The sequence below is a fragment of the Phycomyces blakesleeanus genome (genome assembly GCF_001638985.1).
Source record: "Phycomyces blakesleeanus NRRL 1555(-) unplaced genomic scaffold PHYBLscaffold_12, whole genome shotgun sequence".
In the NCBI taxonomy this organism is placed as follows: Eukaryota; Fungi; Mucoromycota; class Mucoromycetes; order Mucorales; family Phycomycetaceae; genus Phycomyces; species Phycomyces blakesleeanus.
In genome coordinates this window covers 1,043,582-1,067,067 of record NW_017265145.1, presented here as the reverse complement: position 1 = coordinate 1,067,067, position 23,486 = coordinate 1,043,582, and the positions used below count along the sequence as shown (strand labels likewise).

General features: G+C 38.6%; 6 protein-coding genes across 6 annotated transcripts; 3 read left to right on the top strand and 3 right to left on the bottom strand.

Moving 5' to 3' along the window:
• Positions 1-173: 173 nt before the first annotated feature.
• Positions 174-1,445, top strand: PHYBLDRAFT_5506 (hypothetical protein; the record flags this gene model as incomplete). Its single annotated transcript, XM_018440196.1, has 4 exons — positions 174-291; positions 405-498; positions 631-836; positions 1,021-1,445. Coding segments are annotated over 4 exons (843 nt in total), but the record flags the coding sequence as incomplete, so codon positions are not given.
• A 994-nt stretch (positions 1,446-2,439) lies between these two features.
• Positions 2,440-4,263, top strand: PHYBLDRAFT_97172 (hypothetical protein; the record flags this gene model as incomplete). The annotated part of the gene is made up of 4 exons (XM_018444006.1): positions 2,440-2,875; positions 2,954-2,975; positions 3,060-3,246; positions 3,328-4,263. Coding segments are annotated over 4 exons (1,581 nt in total), but the record flags the coding sequence as incomplete, so codon positions are not given.
• Positions 4,264-4,653: 390 nt separating this feature from the next.
• PHYBLDRAFT_31026 (hypothetical protein) lies at positions 4,654-5,566 on the top strand. The gene is made up of 5 exons (XM_018439970.1): positions 4,654-4,770; positions 4,846-4,941; positions 5,005-5,032; positions 5,104-5,176; positions 5,285-5,566. Exons 1-5 carry the CDS (start codon positions 4,743-4,745, stop codon positions 5,312-5,314), a joined length of 255 nt encoding a protein of 84 aa, XP_018291027.1. The 5' UTR covers positions 4,654-4,742; the 3' UTR covers positions 5,315-5,566.
• Positions 5,567-6,295: 729 nt separating this feature from the next.
• Positions 6,296-12,936, bottom strand: PHYBLDRAFT_20680 (hypothetical protein; the record flags this gene model as incomplete). Its single annotated transcript, XM_018439741.1, has 10 exons — positions 6,296-6,415; positions 6,488-6,579; positions 6,641-6,831; positions 6,912-7,601; positions 7,685-8,013; positions 10,047-10,402; positions 10,478-12,116; positions 12,273-12,470; positions 12,584-12,718; positions 12,799-12,936. The coding sequence occupies 10 exons, from the start codon at positions 12,934-12,936 to the stop codon at positions 6,296-6,298; spliced, it is 3,888 nt and encodes a 1,295-aa protein (XP_018291026.1).
• A 1,648-nt stretch (positions 12,937-14,584) lies between these two features.
• PHYBLDRAFT_169242 (hypothetical protein) lies at positions 14,585-17,920 on the bottom strand (the record flags this gene model as incomplete). The annotated part of the gene is made up of 5 exons (XM_018436025.1): positions 14,585-17,045; positions 17,203-17,207; positions 17,302-17,346; positions 17,782-17,801; positions 17,866-17,920. The coding sequence occupies 5 exons, from the start codon at positions 17,918-17,920 to the stop codon at positions 14,585-14,587; spliced, it is 2,586 nt and encodes an 861-aa protein (XP_018291025.1).
• A 4,641-nt stretch (positions 17,921-22,561) lies between these two features.
• PHYBLDRAFT_146298 (hypothetical protein) lies at positions 22,562-22,870 on the bottom strand (the record flags this gene model as incomplete). Its single annotated transcript, XM_018431623.1, has 2 exons — positions 22,562-22,761; positions 22,819-22,870. 2 exons carry the CDS (start codon positions 22,868-22,870, stop codon positions 22,562-22,564), a joined length of 252 nt encoding a protein of 83 aa, XP_018291024.1.
• Positions 22,871-23,486: the final 616 nt, after the last annotated feature.

Here is a 23,486-nt window from a genome sequence, read left to right as displayed (position 1 = left end):
TATTTCTTTTCTCTACATATATATATATTAAAAAACATTTTCCCATGTTCTCCTCATCGGTACTCGACCTGCCAACCCATGTCGATTCGACAGAGATGGGCTTTGGAAAAAGTATGGTTTTTGATGCCTCCACAACATCCGCATTGGGATTCTTAAAGCATTCGTTGAGCATCATTATGGAGAACCAGGATTCCAAACAGATTTTCTTTTTCCTTCTTCTCAATCTATCATATATGTTTGTACAGCTCGCATATGGCGTTTGGACAAATTCTCTCGGGTTGATCTCGGATGGTAAGGTTTATATCAGCCATCATGCTTTTTTTTTCTATCAATATATACTATCAAACCATCCTTATAAGCTTGGCTCATCTTTTACTTTTATTTTTTATTTTTGCTTTTGATAGCCATTCATATGTTTTTTGATTGTCTTGCATTGGGAGTTGGTCTGTTCGCATCAGTAATGGGAAAATGGCCTTCCAACGCAAAATATTCTTATGGGTGAGTCTTGATCAAATAATCAAGGGCATAATACATATTCATCTATTATCAAAAAGAAAAGAGAAACCATCTATCTATGTGCTTTAAATTAAGGTCTCTAAAATACCAAATTCTTATATCTGTCAATAATAGATACAACCGAATCGAAACTATTGCAGCCTACTTCAACAGCGTATTCTTAGTCCTCATCTCCATCTCAATTCTTGTGGAAGCTGTATTGCGTCTAATTAACCCTCCAGAGATGAGCACTCAGCGTCTACTGCTCGTGAGTTTTGTTGGTTTGGTAGTAAACTTGGTTGGAATTTTTGCGTTTAACCATGGTCATGGCCATGGTCATGGTCATGGACACGATCATCACGGACACGATCATCACGGACACAGTGCTAATATGCAAGGTATAAAAATATGAAAATATGAAAATAATTTAAAGATGCATACATAAAAATAAAATAAATAAAAGAGAAAGAGAAAGGTGAAGGGAAGGAAATAATACTCACTTAAAATGCTGACGTTGTATTTTAGGTGTGTTTTTACACATCATGGCAGATACCCTTGGCTCTGTAGGTGTAATTGTTTCCACACTATTGATCCAATGGTTTGGTTGGACTGGATTTGATCCCATTGCGTCCATGTTCATTGCCGTACTTATTATTCTGTCCGTGCTTCCGTTGATCCGTCAATCAGCGGCTGTCTTGATGCTGGAATTAGAAGATGGTGTCGTGAATCAAGTCCATGGCACTTTAGAGGAGCTCAAAAAAGTTCAAGGGATTGCAGGAATTTCATTGCCTCGGTTTTGGCCGAATGAAGCCGAGTCTTTGGTAGGCTCTGTGCAAATTCAGGTCAAGGATGGTGTAAATACCCAGGATATTCGACGTAAAGCCAGTGAATTACTGATGAGCCATATTGATGGTCTCAAGGAAGTCTGTATTCAGGTTGAATTTGAGAATGAGTCGCGCAACAAAGCTACAGATGCCTCCCAGCCAAAGGGATTCTTCCATACACCTCCTACACCTTTTCCTACTACCAACTACCATCGCCCAACCAACCAAGGATTTCCTGAACAACATACACCAGTTGTCCCACCACCTCCAAGACCTCTTAGTGCTGCCTCAATGACTGGTCTTAAGAAACAGACAAAGAAAGAATAGAATCCTCCCCCCCCCCCCCCCCCCCTTTTTTTTTTTTATAAAACCTATATATAATTATATAAAGAAGTCCTTTATCTTGTCACAGGATTAACTCTTTATCATGATCATATCATCAACGGGCTGTTTGTACCCCAACGTCATACTCAAATTGCATAGACTGCAGCACTTTGCATAGCCAGTAAAAGCGATATATATATACATAATTTTATTTTTGGGTATAAAATAAAAATAAAAATAAAAATAAAAATAAAAATAAAAATAAAATAAAATATATTTAGAAGAATGTAATCAGGAGAAGTCCAATCTTGCTTTATTCACGTTCTTCTTCTTATTCTTATTCTTATTTTATTAACTTATGTCGTCTCCATTGCCTGTAAATGCAAAGCACAACTACAAACCACTTCATGACAGCGATGGGGATGATTTGTCTACATCCTTCTCTCGCGAATATTCTACTGCCCGCCTAGAGTCCCCATTACCATCTGGTCTCTATTCCTCCTCACCTGTACATAGCCTTGGTGGTCAATCTAGTCGAACACTGGATAGCCATGACCTTGATAGGGTGCTGACAAACACAACTAGTATATTCCGACCATTGTCGATGGCAGCCTACAACCATCTAGACAATACTGTTTCGGTGGACTTACCCGAAGATCAAGTGGCAAGTATCGTCAAAAGGCATCTTGTTGATACTCTAGACCGTTCGCCTGCTTCTTCGATACTCAGTTCTTCGCCACGTCACAGTACAACTCAAGATACAGATGAATCAAGCTCTGTAGCTCGTTCAGTACACCAACTTCCAGGAGGAGCTATCACTCATGATATCTACAAATGGACTGAAGGTGTCGAGAACGAACAAGCCGCTCGACGACATCGTTCTCAATCGGTCTCTCTCCCTCGCCAAATACCAGGGAATCATACTCTGGCTAACCTAAAGGATCCCGGAGGATTTCGCCGCCACTTTGTTGTCGACCAAGCGGCCAGGCAAGGAAAACCTCCACCAAACTGGATGACACGCACATTTGTAGATTTTCTAGCCTTATATGGTCATTTTGGTGGTGAGGATCTAAGTGACGATGAAGGTGACGATAGAAGTCATATTCCGAGAGATGAAGAACTTGCTACCGAGACTACACCGTTGGTTCTTAATATTCAGCCTAATGCTGTTCAGGGCACAGCTACACCCGCGAAAGCAGTGTTTCTATTGCTTAAATCTTTTGTCGGAACGGGTAAAGTCTCCACAATGATGATGGACATCTGTTTTGTACCTGACTAAATGACGGCTAACCATTCTTTTTTTTTCACAGGTGTTATGTTCTTACCTAAAGCGTAGGTCCATTTGACATGTCGTGTGTGGTGGAGTGTCAGTACCTCATGGGGTTCATTTACTAACATTTGAGTGTTTTATGATAGTTTCCACAACGGAGGACTTGCCTTTTCATCCGCAGTTTTGACTCTTATTGCAAGTGTCTCTCTTTATACTTTTCTATTGTTGGTCGAAACAAGAGCCCGTGTGCCTGTGTCATTTGGAGACATTGGCGGCGCCCTGTTTGGTCCTTTTATGCGCCTGGCTGTACTGATAGCCATTACATTATCGCAGGTAGGTCAAATGAACAGACTACTTTATATCGATTGTGTCAGTTGACCTAACCGAAGATTATTTGAATGACTTGCTGTATAGATTGGATTTGTTTGTGCCTATATGGTCTTTGTAGCACAGAACGTCCAAGCTCTGGTAGAGTCTGTGTCCCAATGTGATACACGCGTGCCGCTCTCGTACCTGATCCTAGGCCAAATCGTTATCTTTGTGCCGCTGGCAATGATCCGCAAGATTCAGAAACTGTCGGTGTTTGCGCTCATTGCAGACCTCTTTATTCTCATCGGTCTCCTTTATCTTTATTACTTTGACCTCTTTACTCTTGCAGCAAAAGGTGTCGCAGATGTTGTCTGGGGAATCAACACCACGTCCTTCCCATTGTTCATTGGCACCGCTGTATTTACTTATGAAGGTGTCGGACTCGTTATTCCTATCACAGAGTCTATGAAGGATCCTTCAAAATTCCCAAAGGTTCTGGCTGGTACTATGGTCTTTATCACAGCCCTGTTTCTCTCTGTGGGCTTTATCTCTTATCTAGCCTTTGGAAGCAATGTCCAGACCGTAATTCTTTTGAACATGCCAGGAACACCTACAGTCAACACTATTCAGGGTCTGTATGCGCTTGCAATATGTCTTTCTATTCCTCTCCAGCTTTTCCCAGCAATCCGTATTATTGAAACTGGCCTATTTTCTCGGTCAGGAAAGTTCAACACGGTGGTAAAGTGGGAAAAGAACATCTTTAGATTCTTGACGGTGTTAGTGTGTGCTGCTATTGCCATTGCTGGATCAACCGATCTTGACAAATTTGTATCTTTAATTGGTTCCGTTTGCTGTGTTCCTCTCTGCTTCTTTTTCCCTCCTCTCTTCCATCTCAAGGCAATCGCAAACACATTCAAGCAAAAGGCGATTGATATTATTATTATTATATTTGGCTTGACAGCTATGATATACACAACTGGTATTACGATTGTACTCTGGTCTGCAGGTGGAGAAGCACTACCAATCTCTCGCTGTCCTTCGAGTGGTCATTAAGCATAGACTCGTCACAAACAGCAGTAACAACAGTAAATAGAAATGAGTAACGACCAAATAATATAAATATATAAATATAATTATATAAGTCTATATATGCAATACACACAATACATAATACACAATACACAGTACACACACGCACAAGAGTATAAATGTTATATAAATATATATAAATATTATTACTTTTTATTTTATTAAATAAAATACTTAATATATACATATAAAAGTAATTCTTCTTTAGTATACGGCTTGATGACGACGACAACTGTTCGTCTAGCCAATCAAAAGACATTAATTGTCAATAATAAATATGGAAAAGACGTTAAGAAAGTCGCCAAGTTCCAAAAATAAATATATATATAAAATTAAAGAAGTCTTGCCTTGACTCTATAATTTATATTTTATTTTATTCCTGCTTTTTTGAAGGGATTTTTTTTTGAGTTTTATAATCATACACGCACATCATGGCCACTTCGCAACTGTTACCACTTGGTATGCGATTCACCAAGTAGTGTGCATTTCACCAACCACGACCATGTCTTTTTATTTTACTCTTTTTTTTATCAGAGCTTATTGACAAATGTATTGGATCCCAAATTTGGGTTGTCATGAAGAATGACAAGGAATTCACTGGGAAACTACTTGGCTTTGATGACTTTGTCAGTAAGTAGCCTAAAGTACTGGAATGCCATGTTCTTTATTTATTCAATATTTTTCTATTTGTAGACATGGTTCTGGAAGACGTGACGGAATAGTAAGTTAAAGAGAGAGATAAAAGCTTGGGTTAGATCCACATGATTTATTGGGATTTGTTTATTGTTTTAGTGAAAAGACACCTGAAGGATACAAGGCCAACACACTCGAGCAGATCCTTTTGAACGGAAATAACATTTGTGCTGTAAGTTATGCTTCAGTTCGTTTCATTTCAGTATTAAAACGAGGGATAAACTCCCAAAAACAAATGTTATTTGTGTATATTTAATCCACATGTTTAATTTTTCTGCAGCTTATTCCTGGTGGAGCAGGTCCTGTTTAAGCAGCATTCATATGCGCTTACATATTTTTTTGCTGTTGTAATATGGGGAGATCTCAAGGGCTCACTCCCTGCTCTTTTATGCTGTTGAGAAAAATAAAATAATAAAGAGAATAAAGAATGTAAAAAAGAAAATAAAAGGAATAAAAGTGTTGTACAAAACAAAACGTTCAAATCAAAAAAGAGAATAACAACCAGCAACTTTTTGTCTTAATAAAATTCATCGGCGTCCTCTTCGTCAGCATCAACATCGTCAATAAGATTTTCTTCTCCACCATCATAATCATCTAAAAGAACATCAGCATGTTCATCCTGACCAAGCGCACTGTAATGATTGCTTCCGCGGCGACCAAAGGATGGTAGACTGACATTGCTAAAGACATTTAGATCTGAAAATGAGCTTGGTACTCGAATTCGTGACAGTAATCCCATAACAGCCACAGGTATAAGAATGATGGCCGATACAATTGTGGCAACCAATGGATTAGATGATAGACTAGTGCCCGATGATTGCTGGGTTGTACCATCAGCCAAGCGAATACGACCCCGATTGATAGGTGCGCCGTATTTACGAAGGTAGAGACATGCAAAAATCAGGAGTGCGCCGCCCAAGGGAGCAAATACATATACTGCCCACATGCCACTACTGTGACTCTTTCCAGGACACCAATGCTTTTCGCCTTCATCTAGACCAAGTCCACCCTCACAACTAGTGGCTGCAATGCGACGATATCTAATAAAGACGAAGATTAGAAGATTATATGCATTAGCAAATCAAGTTTATATAGCAAACAACAAGCTCTTACCCAGTTGGTTCATAAAAGAATTCCATTGAACCATCACATTCGGGCACACGAGGAGAAAGACCAGGGACAAGTACGCACTTGTTGTTCTTATCGCGGACAAAGTTGAAATCACTATAAAATGTCCAAAAAGAAAAGATAATGTAAGGGATGTGTCCTGAGATCAAAAACGGATAAATAGTCATACTTGCCATTCATAATCTTCCTGCTGGCAAGCGCAGTTACGAACTTCTTCACGTGGCTGAACAAGCTTTTCACCGATATAACAGTCTCTATCTTGAATGCGTCTATAATACTTGGTCTAAATAAACGAAAAGATAAGAATCAGCGACGCATGTACTATATACATATATATTGGCTTGCATCTTTTTACCTCACGACCAAACAAACAGGCTTCACCACGAGTATCTTCAGGACTCCAGAGTTCAAAGTCATCGTCGCTGGGGTGAGACAAATCCAATTTACCTATTTAAAAAAATTGAAAAAAAAGTTTATACATATTCTAATGATGTGCCAATTGTCTTACATTTTGTGGGATGAAGAGCACTAAAGTCAATATGGTAGGCAACTACATTGCTACTTCCATATTCTGTTCCAAATATCACATATTTCTGACTGGTGCCATCAGGTTGAGTAATGATATCTTCGACCTTTAGACGCTTCTCTGGTGTCGTGAACGCATATTCTTGCCAAGAAATACCTTCGTTGGTAGTATACCTTTTTTTTAATAAATAAAAAAAGAGGAGAGGGTGATATTAGCAATATGTTCACAAAATAAAATATTACCATACTCTTACTTTACAACATTGGTCGGATCTTCATCATCAACCAGAATCAAGAGAGCACCTTGGTCAGCAAACTCCCACAAGTGAGCACCTTTATAAACTTCGTTCCATGTTTTTCCTGCATCGCGAGTCAAGAACATGTCTCCACTACGGTAGGTTGACAAGCTAGGCCCAACATTTCCAACACCAACCATCAATCCAACTGCACTCGACAAACTGAACAAATCACGAGTATTGCGACGTTCGGAATAACTGTGAAGGTGCAAGTTGCAGTCAACACCCCTCTTGCAATTATCATAGTTCTTGCCCTTGCTATCCTTTTGGGGTGCCGTAAGGGGGAACCAGTGGGCGCCGGCATCAGCTGTCTTCATGGTCACCAATTTTTTAGGATCGCCCATGTTGGCCTGGTTTGGGTTGCTAACTCGGTTTGCCAGAGCGATGCCTTCAATACCTTGCATTTTTTCAAAATCAACAATACCAATTTCATTGCGGTTTGCGTTCTCGAGTGAGGCGACAAAGTAAGTGCCATTGGAGTTAGAAGTAAAAATGGTGCCATATTCACTGCCATGGTGTGTGTTAGTGGACACATGGATCCACATAGAGTTGGCTGATTCCATAATAGTGAATGCTTCAGGAGATAAGTTTAATGAGGCAGGAAACGCAGCTTGAGCAAAGGTCTTGCCGTCCATGCTGATATGCAAGCTTAAACTAGTACCGGATCCCTTGGGCTGTATAAATATATAAATATATAATTCGTAAATATATAATGGGCCATTTTAACACACAAAATAGAGGGAGGGAGAAAGAGAAAGGTACTTACGGCAGCGATAACCATGAATTTACCAAACACGGCAACACCCACAATTGCGTCAAACAGAGTTTCACTGCTAGAATAATAATTGTTGGATGATGTGAAACTAAGGCGGTTTGATATGAATGAACGCTGGTTTCCTTTCTTCTCTTGATACTCTTCACAGAAAATTGAGTTCTCATCGGTATTCTCCATAGTTCCACCACGACCCCAAAGACAACTACGAACATAGGTAGCTATTGGGCGCCATGAACGTCCTTGATCTTGCGAATAAAAGGCTTGAGAATGACAGTCTGACGACATCTGGGTTTCACAGTTGGTTTCTCCCAGGTATATAACCTTGTTTTTTTCTTCTTTGTGGAAACTCATCATTGTTCCTTGAATGCTGGCCATAGGACCAAGTGGGGCGTCAAATGGTTCAATGTTGCTACCTTTGTCAGTAGTCATGAAATGCGATTTCTCTTGAGTAATAAAGTATGCCTAATAGCATAAACCAGTAAGAAATCATAAAGTAACCTAATTCTATAAACAAAATCCGACTTACATGGTCATCAAAATGAGGATTCTGGTACATGGCAACAATTGGCACGTTGGGAAAAAGTTCTTTCCAGCTATAACCATCGTTGTCACTCTTCCACACTTTGTTGTCAGCCGTACGAACAAACACACGGTCTGTGTCTGTGAAAAACAAGTAGTCTACCACACGGTCTGTAAAGGACATCTTGGAAGATTGAATTCCTCCGCCCTCTCCACATGGCCACTCCTTCTCCTTCTCAAGATCCAAACCACCTTCACACACCGACTTTGTATTTTTCTTGAATCCAGAACGACCACGGTATGTCTCACCATCTTTACACTTGGCAGGACGGTCAGGATGGCGACCATAGAATACACACTCGTTTTTGTCGTTAAGCCAGAATCCAAAATCACATTCAAAGTCTGTATCGCGACATTCACACTTTTCTTGGACAACTTCAGGTTCCTTGAATCGGTTTCCAACAATGCATACGCGATCCTTCTTGCGACGCCAGTAGGCAGTCTTTTTACCTAACAGGCAAGCATCATCACCATCGTCATCCTTGGCCACCCAGAGTTCAAAGTCACTCTTCTCGGTCCTGGACTTATCCATCTCACATGTACGCTGCTTAACTTTGGAGAAGTCTACGGTTATACTTATCTGAGATCGTTTAGTGTCACGAGTGTGACCCACGATAACAAATCGAAGGGTAGTTGATTTGGGGTCAGTGGTGAGAGCATTTACACGAATTGGAGAACTACTGAAAACATATCCGTGCCAAGTTTCGCCTTGATCCCAAGAATACTTTAGCTCATTCGTCGGACCCTCGTCACTAATAAGAACCAACAACGATCCTTGGTCTCCAAATTCATACAAATGCTCTCCGCGCTGAATCTCGATCCAGGTGTGCCCGCCATCGCGAGTTAGGAAAGTGTCACTTTGTTCATAAGGTAACAAAGATGCTCCTACATTTCCAACACCCATGGCCAGACCAGGAGCGCCAGTAGTACTAAATATTGCGCCTGGTCCATGAATGTCGGTTCGACTATGCAAGTTGAGTGTACATTCTTTGGTAGCGCAATCGTAGTTGTGAGGAGCTGAGAGTGGTTGCCAGTGTCCTCCATCGTCCCAGGTAATCATTGTGCGTACAAGTTTAGCTACGTCACGGTTACCCAACAGCTCATCAGCATTGTACACTTGGTTGGCAAGAATCACACCATCAATGCTCTGCATCTTTTCAAAATCTACAAAGCCAGTAGCATCTCCATTGGTGTTGTCAAGAGAAAGATGGTAAAGGGTACCGTCTTCGTTGGACTTGTACAATGCACCATGAGCTTTCCCATAGGTCACTGATTTGAATACATTCAAGAGTACAGCATGCGTAGTAGATTGTAATACAGTGAATGTCTATAAGATTTTAAACTAAACAAATTAAATAAAATCTTTACTTCTTTTATGTAGGCCAAAAAAAACTTACATTTCGGTCAATATACTGATTGGGAGGGAACTGTGCTTCAGTAAATGTCTTGCCGTTTGTGCTCACGTACATAGAAAGTGCTCCTTTTACACTCGAAGCAACTGACATAAAGTCTTCAATCACAAAGAATTCGACTACATTATCAAACAGGACTTCTTGATTTCGTCCCCAATCAATGGTGCGAACAAGACGACGGTCACCGGTAGGGTTTTTCTTGTCTACAGACGAACAGAACACAGTCTCTTTCTCGATCTCATAATGCGAATCCCGGCCAAAGATACACTTGCTTACGTACATATCCATTGAATCCCAGTCTCTGCCATGGTTACGAGAGATAAATACTTCGGATTGACTAGATACGGTGGTGCTATCTCCAATAAAAAGTAACCAGTCTTTCTCAAGAGGATGAAAATCGAGAGCTAGGGCGATGTGCTTTGTAGGGGCCAAAGGAACCTTAATTTCTTCCCACTGAGCGCCCTGATTAGATGTAACGTAAATTGTCTCGTCGGTGAGTGCATAAGCCCGGTTAAAGTCAAACTCATGCATGATGAAGCTTCGAATGACACCCTTGTCCTGGAGTACATGCTTCCATCCAATCCCATGCTCGCCAGAAGACCACAGCTCGCCATTTCTTAAACGAAGTAACATGGCAGGTGACTCCTTAAAGTACACGAACTGATCAATTTCGTCATCAAACACTGTCTCGAACCGCTCGATTGCCGAGTCTCCGGGTGCAAGAGCTTCAATAGGTCCATGATTGTTGTTTCCTGTACTGGGCTGGGTTGGTCGGGGTGGTTGGGCGTAAGATGCATCTTCATTATCCCCGCATCGACGATCGACTGGCTCATCAAGCTTCTTGCCTTTTTCAGCGTTGCATGTATTTCCGGGAATAAGGCGGTATCCGGATGATGAAGGATAGACACTGTTGCGAGACGTGCACATATCCTTTGTTATCACATCCGGACCAATTCTGACACACTTGTCACCATCGCGCACAAAGTTATAATCGCACTCATAGTCTGCTTCCGTGCACGGACATTCTTTCAGTTCGACAACAGGGGGTTGGAAATCGAGCCCGACGTAGCAATCACGATCGGCTTTACGGCGATAAAACATCTGTTCGTGTCCCATCAAACAATCAGGACCACTGGTGAGATCGCGAGCAAACCAGCGTTCAAAATCACTCTTGGACTCGTTGTTTTCTATCAACTCGCACTTGTGTGAAAACACACCAGATAAATCAATGTAGAATGATTGGACACGTTCATTGGAAAAACGCGAGGAGCCGATTAACAGAAATTTGCTGGATGAGGAAGTTGGATCGGTTGTCAGGTAGCGAGCACGGATACTGATGCCAAGATCATAGCGTTCCCAGGTATTGCCTCGGTTCTTACTCCACCAAATGTGATCGATTTCTTTTTCATCGTCGACGAGCACCAATAGAGCGCCCATGTCTCCAAACTCGTATTTGTGTGCGCCCATACGAACTAACTTCCAGTTCAGACCACCGTCGGTTGATAAAAACGTATCTGATTCGTCGTATTCGAGTAAATGATCGTTGTAGCTACCAACACCCATCATAACACCTACAGCAGCTTTTGAGGTAAACACTTGGCCATTGTTACGTGGGGTGGTTACAGAGTGAAGGTGTAGTGCACATTTATCTGGACCATCAGAGCATTTGAGTAGAGTTCCCTGTGCATCATATACTTTTTGGATTGGACTCCATGTAGCACCATCGTCGAAGCTCATTCGGGTTTGAAGAGCCTTTTTTGCACTGCCTGCTTTAACTTGGGCGGCGTTGGAAACAACGTTTGCTACCATAACACCCTCTACACCCTGGACACGTTCAAAATCGACGATACCAAGCTGGTTGCGGTTGGTGTTTTCGAGACTCTTGACAAAGAATGTACCATTTGAATTTGATTTGTACAGAGTGCCTACAGTAGATGAAGCGCTGTCGAGAACGTCGACCAATAGAGAGGTACCTGTTGATTCGACAATAGTGTATGCCTTTTCGTGAACTAACTTGGCGTCAACGGGAAATATAGCCTCATGCCAGTTTTCCCCATCGAGTGAGATCTGGAGATCCATATCAGGCTCACTTGGCTTGGGTTTAATGGCAGCAACAAGGAATCTATTGACAGCACTGATGGCTATCACGCCCCGGACTTCAGAGGTAGAGCCAAAGTTGACGGCTTGTTCGTTCTTGAAAAAGTCTTCGGACTGTACCAAGTGGAGTTCTTCATATTCGAGCATACTTGCCATTCCACTCTTTTTAGCAGGTTCGACACACATAACTTCCTTGACAGGCGCAGTTTCGAATGCGGCACTTGATAGAGACCAGATACAGTATGTAGCCTGACTACGTAACAATGCAGTCTCCTCAAAGTTGTTGAGAGTATAATAAAACTATAAATCATTATGTCAGAGCTTAGTTTATTTCCTTCCGTCTAATACCCAATTATATATATAAATATGATTGTATGTGTTTTTTTAAGTATTAACTCATTGCACTTTACCGTATATCTATATATCTATATATCCATTTATCTTTTGTTGACTTACCTCTCCATGACAATCCATGCCAGTCCAACCACCTAGGTTGCATTTAAATCCATTAAAGAGTACATAGTTGGGTCGCTCAGCGTGGAATGAGAGGTGAGGGAAAGTGGCTGCGGGTTCGATAGGCGTCTCAAATTTCTGCCAACTGGCTCCTCTATCGACTGTCTTCCAATGCACCTTTCCTTTACCAATCACATAAGCCTTGTAACATATAAATAAAAAATATAATAAAATAAAATAAAATATACATTTTGGTTATTCTTGGTATTCTTGTATTTATTACAAAGAGAGATAATAGCAATAGTGATGTTTACCTTTTCGTTATCAAAAGGATGCTCATAGAGAAAACTTGGTTCGTTTTCTGCAATATCTGTAACTCTTGTCCAGGCCTTTCCTTGATCACTTGATCGCCATAGTACGCGAGCACCGGCATCAAACCAAAGAGCTACCTACAGCCAAAAGACCGTAAGTTAATATATATATATATATATGTGTGTGTGTGTGTGTGCATATAGCCAAACGGGCTTACTTGAGATCCTTGAAAGTAAAATAGCTTATCGGGCACTCGATCAAATCCGGTCTTTTCGACTTTTATGTTCTGGGCCATCACACTTGCCAAGGAAATAAAGACAAGTAGTGCTTGAAACCACAATAGTGTACTTGACATTTTGGTGAGGAATGGCATGTTTCCGTAACGATGCCGCCTCGTAAGTGTCATTCCTTGCGGGCGTGTATTTTTTTCTTGTATTTGCTTGGCAGCTATGCTGTAGTTGGTTGTGTTATTGTTTTTTTGGTTGGTTTGGAGAAAAATGGATATACATATAGATATATACAGATAAACATATAGAAACACAAGAGATAGCAAGAAATAGTAAGAAACCGTGTGCAGTTTTCTTATAATTTTTTCACAATATATGTTTTCTCTGTAATAAAGTATATGGCACACAAACACACAGATGGACAGGCAGACAGGCACACGCACACGCACACGCACATACACCTATACAGCTATATGTGTGTATGTGTATGTGTATGTATATGTGTATGTGTATGTATATGTATATAACCATACATACATGTGTGTGTGTGGCTGTGCCTGTGCCTGTGGTTTTTTTGGTAGATAATGAATTTGGTTTTCTTACTTGGCTGTCTTTTTTGTTCTTTAGTGTAAAAAAGAAAATTACAAAGAAAATATACGAGAGAAAGACAGGAAAAAATTAAAAAGAAAAAAAGGAGGAGATAAAACCAAGGGAGATTGTAAAGAAAGTTTAGCGTTCCAGGACGTGTAATATGTGGGTAAAGAGTGAGTGTGTGAATACAGGAACTCTGCAATTCAATCAGTCTTTTTTTAAAAAAAAATTACATCTCCGAAATGTGACGTTATGCTGTACACCTTCCTCACATCTTCCATATATCGCGCCAACTTCTTCTTTTTGTCTCTTGACAGATTTTCACTTTCTCGAAACCAATGTGCAAATTCCAAGAGATTGAGCAGTATCTATGCTTTCATTGTGTATGAAATATATAATAGATAACTATTCAAAAGCACAATAAGCCATTAGAAGAAATTCTTGAATTCGAAATATGCTACAATACAGACCCTGTTACAACCAATTCTGGCTCCTAAATTGAGAGTATTAAGGGACACCCTCACCTTCCAAAAAAAATATACAGAAAATCACAATCAACCCTCGATACAATGGTAAGAGTGAGAAAAAGAAACTCGCATCACTATCATTATCACTATATTGAGCTTTGACTGTGGTATATATATATATATATATATATATATATTTGTATTTTGAAGAATGATGAATGTTTCATACTTGTGGATTTTAATAAAATTTATACAAATATGGACTTTGTATGTTTCCCACCTAAATGAAGCCTTTCTCTTGTTTTTACTTTTCTTTTTTGTTTTTGGATCCTCTCTGTCTACTAACTTGTGATAACCATATAATTTACGTAAGAATTTCCACGAGTAACATAGTACTAGTTTTATTATAACAGGGTCTTTGCGCATACACGCACGCATACGGACGCAATAGAATGTACATTAAAGAGATTTATGATACAAAAAAAATATATATACAAATATACATGTCTGAATATATGAATATAAATATAAATATAAATATAAATTAGATAGTAGCAATTAGAATGAAATGAGATAAAATAAGGTAAAAGAAAATGATATATAATATGAGTGGGTGTGTATATTCGAATGTCTTCACTCATAGTAAGAAAATCTCTCTCAATATATCAGGAACCTGCCTGAAAGTATGAATAAATAAGGAATCCAGATATAATCGAAATCATGCTGGTTCGTCATTAGTGATTCGCAATTTTGATGTCGTTGTTGATGGAATGTCGTCGCGTGTTTGAACTTGTCTCTGACGTTGCATCAGCTCATCTCCCCAAGACATTGTTTCCAGCATTGTCAAATGATAATGAGACGGAGGAGAAATCACAAAAGTTGGACTCTGAGGTGAAGAAAGCGGACTATTTGCACAGCTACTGTGAGCCGAATGATTACTGCTCTCCAGGCTAAGACTACTCCGAGTTGTAAATACACTCCGTCGATAAGGATTTGCCACACTCAAGGGAACAGGTCGACTGTCCCCTTGTTCTTTGTAATCCATTGCATCATTAAATTCCACCCACTGTACAGATGCTACTGACTTGGCTCCAATTGATCCTACATTCGAAGGCCGAGGGTCAAGCATCGACCCTTTTGATCTCTTATTGTACACTGATGCACTAGAAGGATATGAAGAAGAAGCACCGGCACTAGTAGAAGCTGAAGAGGCTGCAGGCACAGGAAGCTGCAATAGTCGAAACAAACTTGATCTCCGACTGGTTTTTGGCGCCTGAGGAGAGGGTGACTCACTGGTAGGTGTAGAGGCAATTGTGTACCGCTTCAAAAACTTGTTTGAAGGAGAACCAGACACGGGTGAATCTTCTCCTTGCGAATTACGGTTGGAAAATATCGTCAGCGTGAGTCTTTTGAGTGCCTTACTCTCTCGCCGACGTCGCTTGGACACAACAGGTGGGTCAGTGCGATCATCAGGCTCGGTTGTAGAATGCTGGCTGCCCAGTACAAGACTCTCTTGACTGGCCTGCTCACACACCTGGTCCAGTGATGGTAAATGAAGATCGGAACCTCGTATGTGCGGAGGTACAAACATCTCACTAGACTCCGGAACATTACTAAGATTCATATTGGACGTATTCGAGTTCGTATTTGCACTACTGCAAGTATTCGTATTACTGTTATTATTGCCTAGTTGGTTCAATATGGTCTGACTTTGACGTCTGTCTCCGCCGGTTCCTAACCCTAGGCTGACACTAGAATTCATCAGACTTTGTCGCCTGTCTCCAACACTAGGATTCGATGTAGCGAGACTCTGGCGCCGGTCGAGTAGACTGCTGATTCGATGGGAAACTAGCGATGTTGGCCTCGAGGCTGCTTGGTTTATAATCGATGCTCGGGTCATGGCCATTTCTGGCTTTGCGATCAAGAAATCTTCCATGCCTGCCGAATGTTGTCTAGCCAGTATGCTATTCATCGACAGCCTGGGAGCAATTGAAGCTGAACTGTAGCGTGCCTGGCGAGAGCCTGGCGGAGGAGAAAGGCTGAAACGAGTTGCCCTTGACTGGGGGTGGCGTCTACCGCGAACACGCCTGTGTCTGTGCCACACCAATAGACCGATTGCAATTCCAACAAAGGCCAGTACAGCGACCACAATACCCACGATCATTCCTACTCCTGGGCCAGATTTTGCATTTGCAGATGGTTCTCTGTCGGTGGCATAGGCGTGTACGATTTCGTTATCTGCGTCAGCGGCGATTGGCGATCGCTTGGTGTAGTGTTCGAGTGATTCAGAGGCGGTCCATGTAAACATTGGTAGGGAAAGGAAGAGGTGGCGAGTTGCTAGGGAGTGTAGGCTGGTTTGGCCTCCATGATAGAGAATAAGCGAGGAATTCAACTGGACAGCTACATGGCCAGAACGTGGTTCAACTAAGTTTGACTGCATGTGGTTCCACGCCAATTGGGGTGCGTCTTTTAGATCCAATTGCCACACATCCGACATAAACTCGTCTCCGTTCTGTCCACCAAATACAACGATCCGGTCATTAACTAAAGACATTGTGGTGCTAGTGCGCGCTCGTGGTATTCCGCCTAATCCTAGGATTTTATCCGGAATTATACTAGTAGGAATCATTATTTGTTGAACAGTGTCAAATATGGTACATTGATTGGAGTACATGTAGGATGTAACACCAAAGCAAGATATCAACCAAGATTTATATTGGATTGACGAATGGCCTGTAATTGGCTTCTCTAAATCAGTTATGTGCGTCCAGCGTTGTTTGCTAATAGACAACGCCCAAATATCTGCAAATGCCTTTGTTGGATCTGAGGTTTGGCCACCAATCACCCACAGAGTATCATTGGATAGTACTGATGTGTGGTGCATACGACTTTGTGGTTCAGGGTGCGATGATGATGATGATGATGATATTAAGTTTGTATTGTATTTATTGTTTGGGTTTATGATCTTCAGGGGTGGACCTAGGTTTGTCAGAGTCTGACCGAATAAGACCAATAGATTTTCAGAATACCAGTGAGTTGTGTGGCCGGCTATTGGAAAGTAAGACTGAGCAAATGAAGTATGGTTCGGGTTGGAAAATCCGCCTAGAATAAAAAGAGAGGTTGGGGTTTTGGTGACAGTATGATGAGTGCGCATCTCATGAGTGATGACAGCAAACGCGCTAGAAATAAAGAGTAGAGGCAGACAAGACACGATCATTACTGAAGATCAGTGATGGCATTCAAGACAAAGGTAGATATATGAATATACAAAAGATAGGGATATGAAAAGGTAGAAAGAGAGAGAGAAAGAGAAAGAGTTGTGTGTGCTATGTATACATTATCTATATATGTATATATGTATATATATATATAAATATAAATATATTCTTATATGAGGACCTGTCCCTCGAGGTAAACAAGCAAAATTAAGCTTACAACAACCGACATAATCACACGAATTTCATAACAGCTTCCATTTGTCTAACCACACGACATTAATTTATTAATTTATTTTGTATTTCTCTGCACAATTTTTGGATCTCACTATAGAATCTCACCGGTTATTGGAAATATTGAATCCCAGAATATAGAAAAGGTGACTGCAAAAATTAATGTTGAACTTTGGTTTTTTTCTATTTGTTTGTCAAAAATCAAAGTATAAGCATATGCTTTAACAGCTCTTCTTTTGTAGTTAAAAAAATTCTAGCAAAGATAAATGAACTTTAAACAAGAATTTTCTAGGGTAATTTTATATTATACTTTTGCTTATGAGAGTGATTTGATGGCTATGGAAGTTAAAGTATCTCTACTATCAAAGGCAAAAGAAGGAAAGGAAAGTGTAAATCTTTGATCAAAGCTCTTCAATAGGATATAGGAAATGTGGATAAGAGGATAAGGAGGAAAGTATATACTTACAGATACACTTATATTTACATCTATACATATATATATATATACGTATGATCTATTTCCTCAATACGATTTCCAAGTGTTGTAGACTTGTAGATAAAAAGATTTTCCACAATGATACAACGACATTATATTTTCGAGACATTCTTATCCAGAGTACATGTAAATTTCTTCGGATATCACAATAGTTTCACCGTCATATCTCGCTTGTATTATTATCTTTGCTATCGGTTATTGTAACAATTTTTTTTAAAAAAAAAAAGACATGCCAACGCCTTGTACAAAAATAGCTTCAAGGGTTGCAGTTAACGTACATAAAGAAGAGGAGATAATTAATTATGCAGATCTGATATCTCTCTCTCTCTTTATCTATCTAAACCAATCTCGAAAACGAATAGTGTGTGGAGGTTGAAGAAGTCTTACCCAGCCTTCTCAGGTCTTTGTTTGCCAATCGTAATTTCCCCTTAAATATATTCTAGAATTACTTGGTCATGATTACTGTACCAGTAGAAATCTGGGCTTATCTCAGTGAAATACTAATATTTGTAGCAGGTATGTTGGTCCAAAAATTGACATTTGTACCATTTACTATTTTAAATATTGAATGAGGACTTACTCAAAGTATGATTAGTGAAGAGCAACAGCAAATAATAAACATACAATTGACAGATTCGCTAGTTATTTGCTTACCACAACAAAAATAGTAACTTGCTACTATACCATAACTGCGTCTTCTTAATGAGGTTCGTATACATATATATAATTATATATAATTAGTTACGTACTGTACCGATTGTGTTATCTATTAACGTTCCAGAGTACCTCCTTATCTTCTAATATACTATATTCTCTGCAATAATGGAATCAAATTATGATAAGATGAAAAGGGGTTTATGGGGTTAAGAATTCTGCTATTAAGTCTTTTGACGGATGCAGGACAAGACTTTATTGGGAAAAAGATTAACGTTTATTGTTGAAATGTTAAAATATATATTTATAAAGTTGGTTGTTTTTGGGGGGATTTGAGTGAGCCATTTGTTACAGTATACATTCCGCTTTCAGTCTACCAATGTACAAAAGAAGAAGATTGATAACATCAAGCATTGTCTTATACCGTACTTACAGTTTATTTATCTTTTAACTCAAGGGGGTGGCGCCATTTTTGCTACATAAAAGAGTACAGACTTGTCGATCTCAGCGCCATGTCATATTGGCATTGGTGGCCGTAATTGAAGCATTACTGGCAGCCGATAGATAAAATGTTATACTTTTATTTGTTGACATATTTATTCCTAGTGTATAATTACATGGTAGCCTGCTTATTATATTGAAAGAATAATTAAAAGGGAATAAAGGGAGCCTCCTCAAATAAAAGGGGGTAATAAGAGAAAAAGTATAAGGAATGTTTAGATAAAATAATAGAAGGTGACACAGCTTGACAGAAGGGATCCTCAACAGGAAGCATAAAAGAGAGCACGGATAAAACAACCTTTAAGGGGAAAGGGGAGATGCTTTTTTAGGCACATGCTTATAGCTTTGCCGATTGGTCTTCTTTATAGACCTTATATATATCTTACATTATCGAAATACTTGCCTAACATTACGGCATATCAAATATCAAATATCAGAAACATATTGGAGTATTTTAGTAATTTTAAAATCTTTTGCTTTAACAAAAATCGAAAAAAAATTAAAAAGATTTACTTGAAAATAAAACACAATCTAAATAGACTTTTTGTATTTGTTTTTTTTTATATATAAATGCCAAGTAATATTTTTGTCTTTGAAAATAAGCTCATAATTTTAAGAGACTTCTATTTGTAAAATATAAAATTCATTAAAGCAAGTGCTTTAATTTTTTGTAAGTAACAGCACCAATACAACCTTAGTTGTATATCTCAATGAAATACTCATTTCTTGTTGCTGTATAATAGGCATTGTATTTTTTGTCCAATTTAACGAACTCTGTTAATAAACAGGTCAATACGGGTCTTGAGTAAGCTGAATGTGTAGTTAGAATTTGCTGCGTATGAATATTCAAAAGCAAGATAGTGAACCCAGAAGAGTTATGCTTTGTGAATACCTTTTATATACATTTTTATTCATACATAAGTACTATTAGTATCTAGACCTCGTATAAAGTAGTAATTTGGTAGTACTTGCTATGTTCTACACCATCATCTCTAAGAATCTGATGGCAATCACTTGTTTCTTTGGGATATTATCTTAACACTACGGGGAAAAAAGTGGGGATTCCGCTGGGGATTCAGCTGGAGATTCAGCTTGGGATTGAGCTGGCGATTCTCGCGAATCGCAGTGGAATCTCTAGTTCCCTTTTAAGTAATATATTTTAATCGCCGTTGACTTATTGATGTTAGGTTTTATTCATATCCCGCTATATTTATCCATCTGCTATAACCTTATTTTCATTGGTAGGAAAAAAAATATAAAAAGATTTCTATTGGTAAGAATGAAAAAAGAAGTTCTTAAATTGGTAATAAAATATTATTTTGGTTTTTATAATTATTTTAATTAGATAAAATACATTCTATTATTGTATATGCTTCAATGGTATTGGTCATTTCAACAGAAACATTCTCTCAAATGGCCCTCATTTATATATATTCTGATTTGTTCACAATTTTAATTGGGTAAAAAAGTTTCATTTCATAGAGGATTTTTATTTAAAAATACTTTTATTAATTGTTATAAAAAGGACAATTCTTTATTCATTAATTGTATTGGCTAAATATCATTTGAATAATTCCATGTTTTCATATTAAGTATACAATTTATTATACCTACCTGACATGAACTTACGAGTTCTTTCCTTCACGCGGTTTTTCTATGACTGAAAGACTTTTGCAACAAATATCCGGTTTTTGTGACATGTGGTAAAGCCGACGCAACTTTGTTTAAGTAGACACACATGTTTGGCGCACATTATGCCCTTGTTTTCTTGAGATAGACATCGTATTTGGATTTATTTCTAAAGATTGTACAGAAAGATAGACGGCCATTTCATTACATATAAGACGTGAACGTGTTAATAGTTGTTTTGTTTTTCTTGTTGAGTTAAACCAAGAACATGACTCATCATTTTAAAGTCGTGTTTCAAAGTTATAGTTTTAATACAAGCATTAATCTCGAGATTAGGACATCAAAGAACTATATTGCTTTACATTAGCTTATATGTTTTTCTTTGCTTTATTATTTCTTACATCATAGTCTGGGGTGGGCTTCTCAAGTGTGTATTCATTTATGTCATTAGGTAGTTCAGAAATCTCCAGTCGTAGAATGCCTGTTACTTTTAGAGTGCTTTTTGGCCCTTCTGCAAAATAATAAGCATTTCTTGTATATCCCGAAGTGTTTCTCGCATACCTTGAAGCAGATAAATTACTGAATCTTCTTAATTATTCATGATAATAATAAAAATCCGGCGTCAGGGTTTGTTATGAACAAAAGAAAGAACAAGAAAGAAAAATTTTCTAAGTCGTCATTAGCGTCATATATTTTGTACAAATGTATTGGTTACTCTTTGATATGAAATATCAATATAGTAATTTTACAATGATGACATACACTTCCCTATTCTAATTTTTTAGCGTGTCTTTGAATTGTCTTCACATATTTTATTCAAGTAATAAAAGTTTGATATTTTCTTTCTCTTTACTTCTGACTTGTAATAGCCATCAATTGCAATAAACACTTACTAAAAATGTAAAGTCTGTAGTTAAAATGCACTTTTGTCTATCAGGAGATTTAATTTTCGGTGGTCAATTTGCTTTTTATCAACTTCTTCAAAAAACAGAGACTTTCTTATTTCATTTTGAATTTTTGGTGAATTTTTAATTATTATAGACCAAAAAGAGTCACTAATTCGAAAATCCCGAGTTTTTTCCCGTAGTATAATACCTTCAACTATTGGTATAACATCATTTTAATACAACTCAATTTGGAATTCAAAGTTATGTCCCTTATTGTATTTTGTGATAAGATCCAGATCATATATGTATTCTGAATTTTATTTATTGATTTATATCGTCTTAAAATATGCGCGGGTTTATTTCCTAATAGTGGCTGGGTCCCTTTTGTATCTACTTGTACAAAAAAGAAAGGAATTTTCTCTTGTGTCCTTGAACATAGTGCACAGACCACTTTAGAGTAACCTACAAATCGCTGTTATTAAAACGTGTACTCCGTCTTTAAAATTATTGATACACCGATCAAGGCCAAACCCTTCATTCCTCTTGTTGCTTCTTTAATTCCATACTTCTTTACTTTACTTTAGTTTACAAAGGTATTTTGCTCATTTTTTGCTTAATTTTTTTTGGCTACTATTTATGCTGTAGAGCGTTTACACAGTCACACTAAAAAAGAATAAACAGCTATATCACTGCTCTGACGTGGGAGGCAAAGAGCATCCCTGGCAAAAAAAAAGCGCAGTCCCAAACTTTAATCGCAGATTGCGGGTATATCAAAATAAAGCCCATTCAACCGACACGGTTTTCTTCTCTTTAGCTTTTTTTATACTCTGGAGACGGGTACCCCCTGATTGCCTGTAGTTGAGTTTGACGCGCTACCTGTGGGTGATTGGGAGACATTCTTTTTCCATTCTGTGCAGGAAAAAGCGGAAGTGCGTCGTCTCTAGCTTCTTAGTTAATTCTTAGAGGCGCAGATCAACATTGTTCTGAATTGTGAATTGTGAATTTAATTGTATTATTTCTGAAGCAATGGCGACGAGCAATGTTTAAAAAAGCTGCCGCCGAGTTAGCATCATGAAAGTTTATTGAGTGGAGGACGGGGAGGAAGTGGAGTTTACTGCCGACTCTTCATGAAATCCTTGTTCGAAGCTCTTTGGAACTGACGGTGTTGCTTGGTAGTTGAACACGCTGGACCCTGCTACTTTGTGGTAGGTTTCTCTGGTACGTTCGCAGACCCTTCTCAGTGATGAGATAGGGTGGTTGGGATGAACCCGGTTGTTGTCTTACGCCACGGATTAACACCATTCCCACACCTCCTTCGCTACCAAGTCAGGTTTACGTCCTGAGGGAGATTGAGCCGCGTAATGCGGGGACAAAGAACTTGGTGTCATGCTTTTTATTTTTTTACATTAGTAAAAAAACATTAAGTGAAATCATATAAAATAAAATAGCTTCTTTATGTATATATCTAATAAATAAATGAATAAAATAATTTTAACACTGTTGTTGACTCTAATAAAAAATTACGCGTTTAAACTTTTTTTTACTTGATTGAAGAGGTTAATGTTGTAATTAGGACACATATTTATAAGAAAAATTAATCTAGTTAAATAAATCTGAAGATTAATATAATATAATATAATATAATATAATATAATATAATATGTATGCTCTTATTATTGTGTTGATTACTGTGGTTGATCGTATAGGTTGGTTCTGTCTATAAAGTCTATAAGAAAGACTCGGAATAGTTTTTGAGAATGTCAATGAGGCGTAATGTATAGTTGAATTTGCCTAATGCAGATAGACATTTTAAAGAAGATATATCGGAATGAGATTAAAAGAGAAAAAGCAAAAGAAGAAAAAAAAGAATTAAGAGAGATAAGAAGGAATAAAGAAATGGGAGTTTGAAAAGGAGACGGAAAAGACGTGAAGTGGATTGAATGCACAAGTACTGCTCCCATTGTGTTTTATACAGACTATGCACAAAAGAGTCCACTTTGGATG

Coding starts and splice junctions, on each gene's coding strand:
- PHYBLDRAFT_31026 (XM_018439970.1), top strand. CDS start 4,743: ATGGCCACTTCGCAACTGTTACCACTTG. Junction 5,033..5,103: donor CTGGAAGACGTGACGGAATA/GTAAGTTAAAGA, acceptor TTATTGTTTTAG/TGAAAAGACACCTGAAGGAT. Junction 5,177..5,284: donor ACGGAAATAACATTTGTGCT/GTAAGTTATGCT, acceptor ATTTTTCTGCAG/CTTATTCCTGGTGGAGCAGG.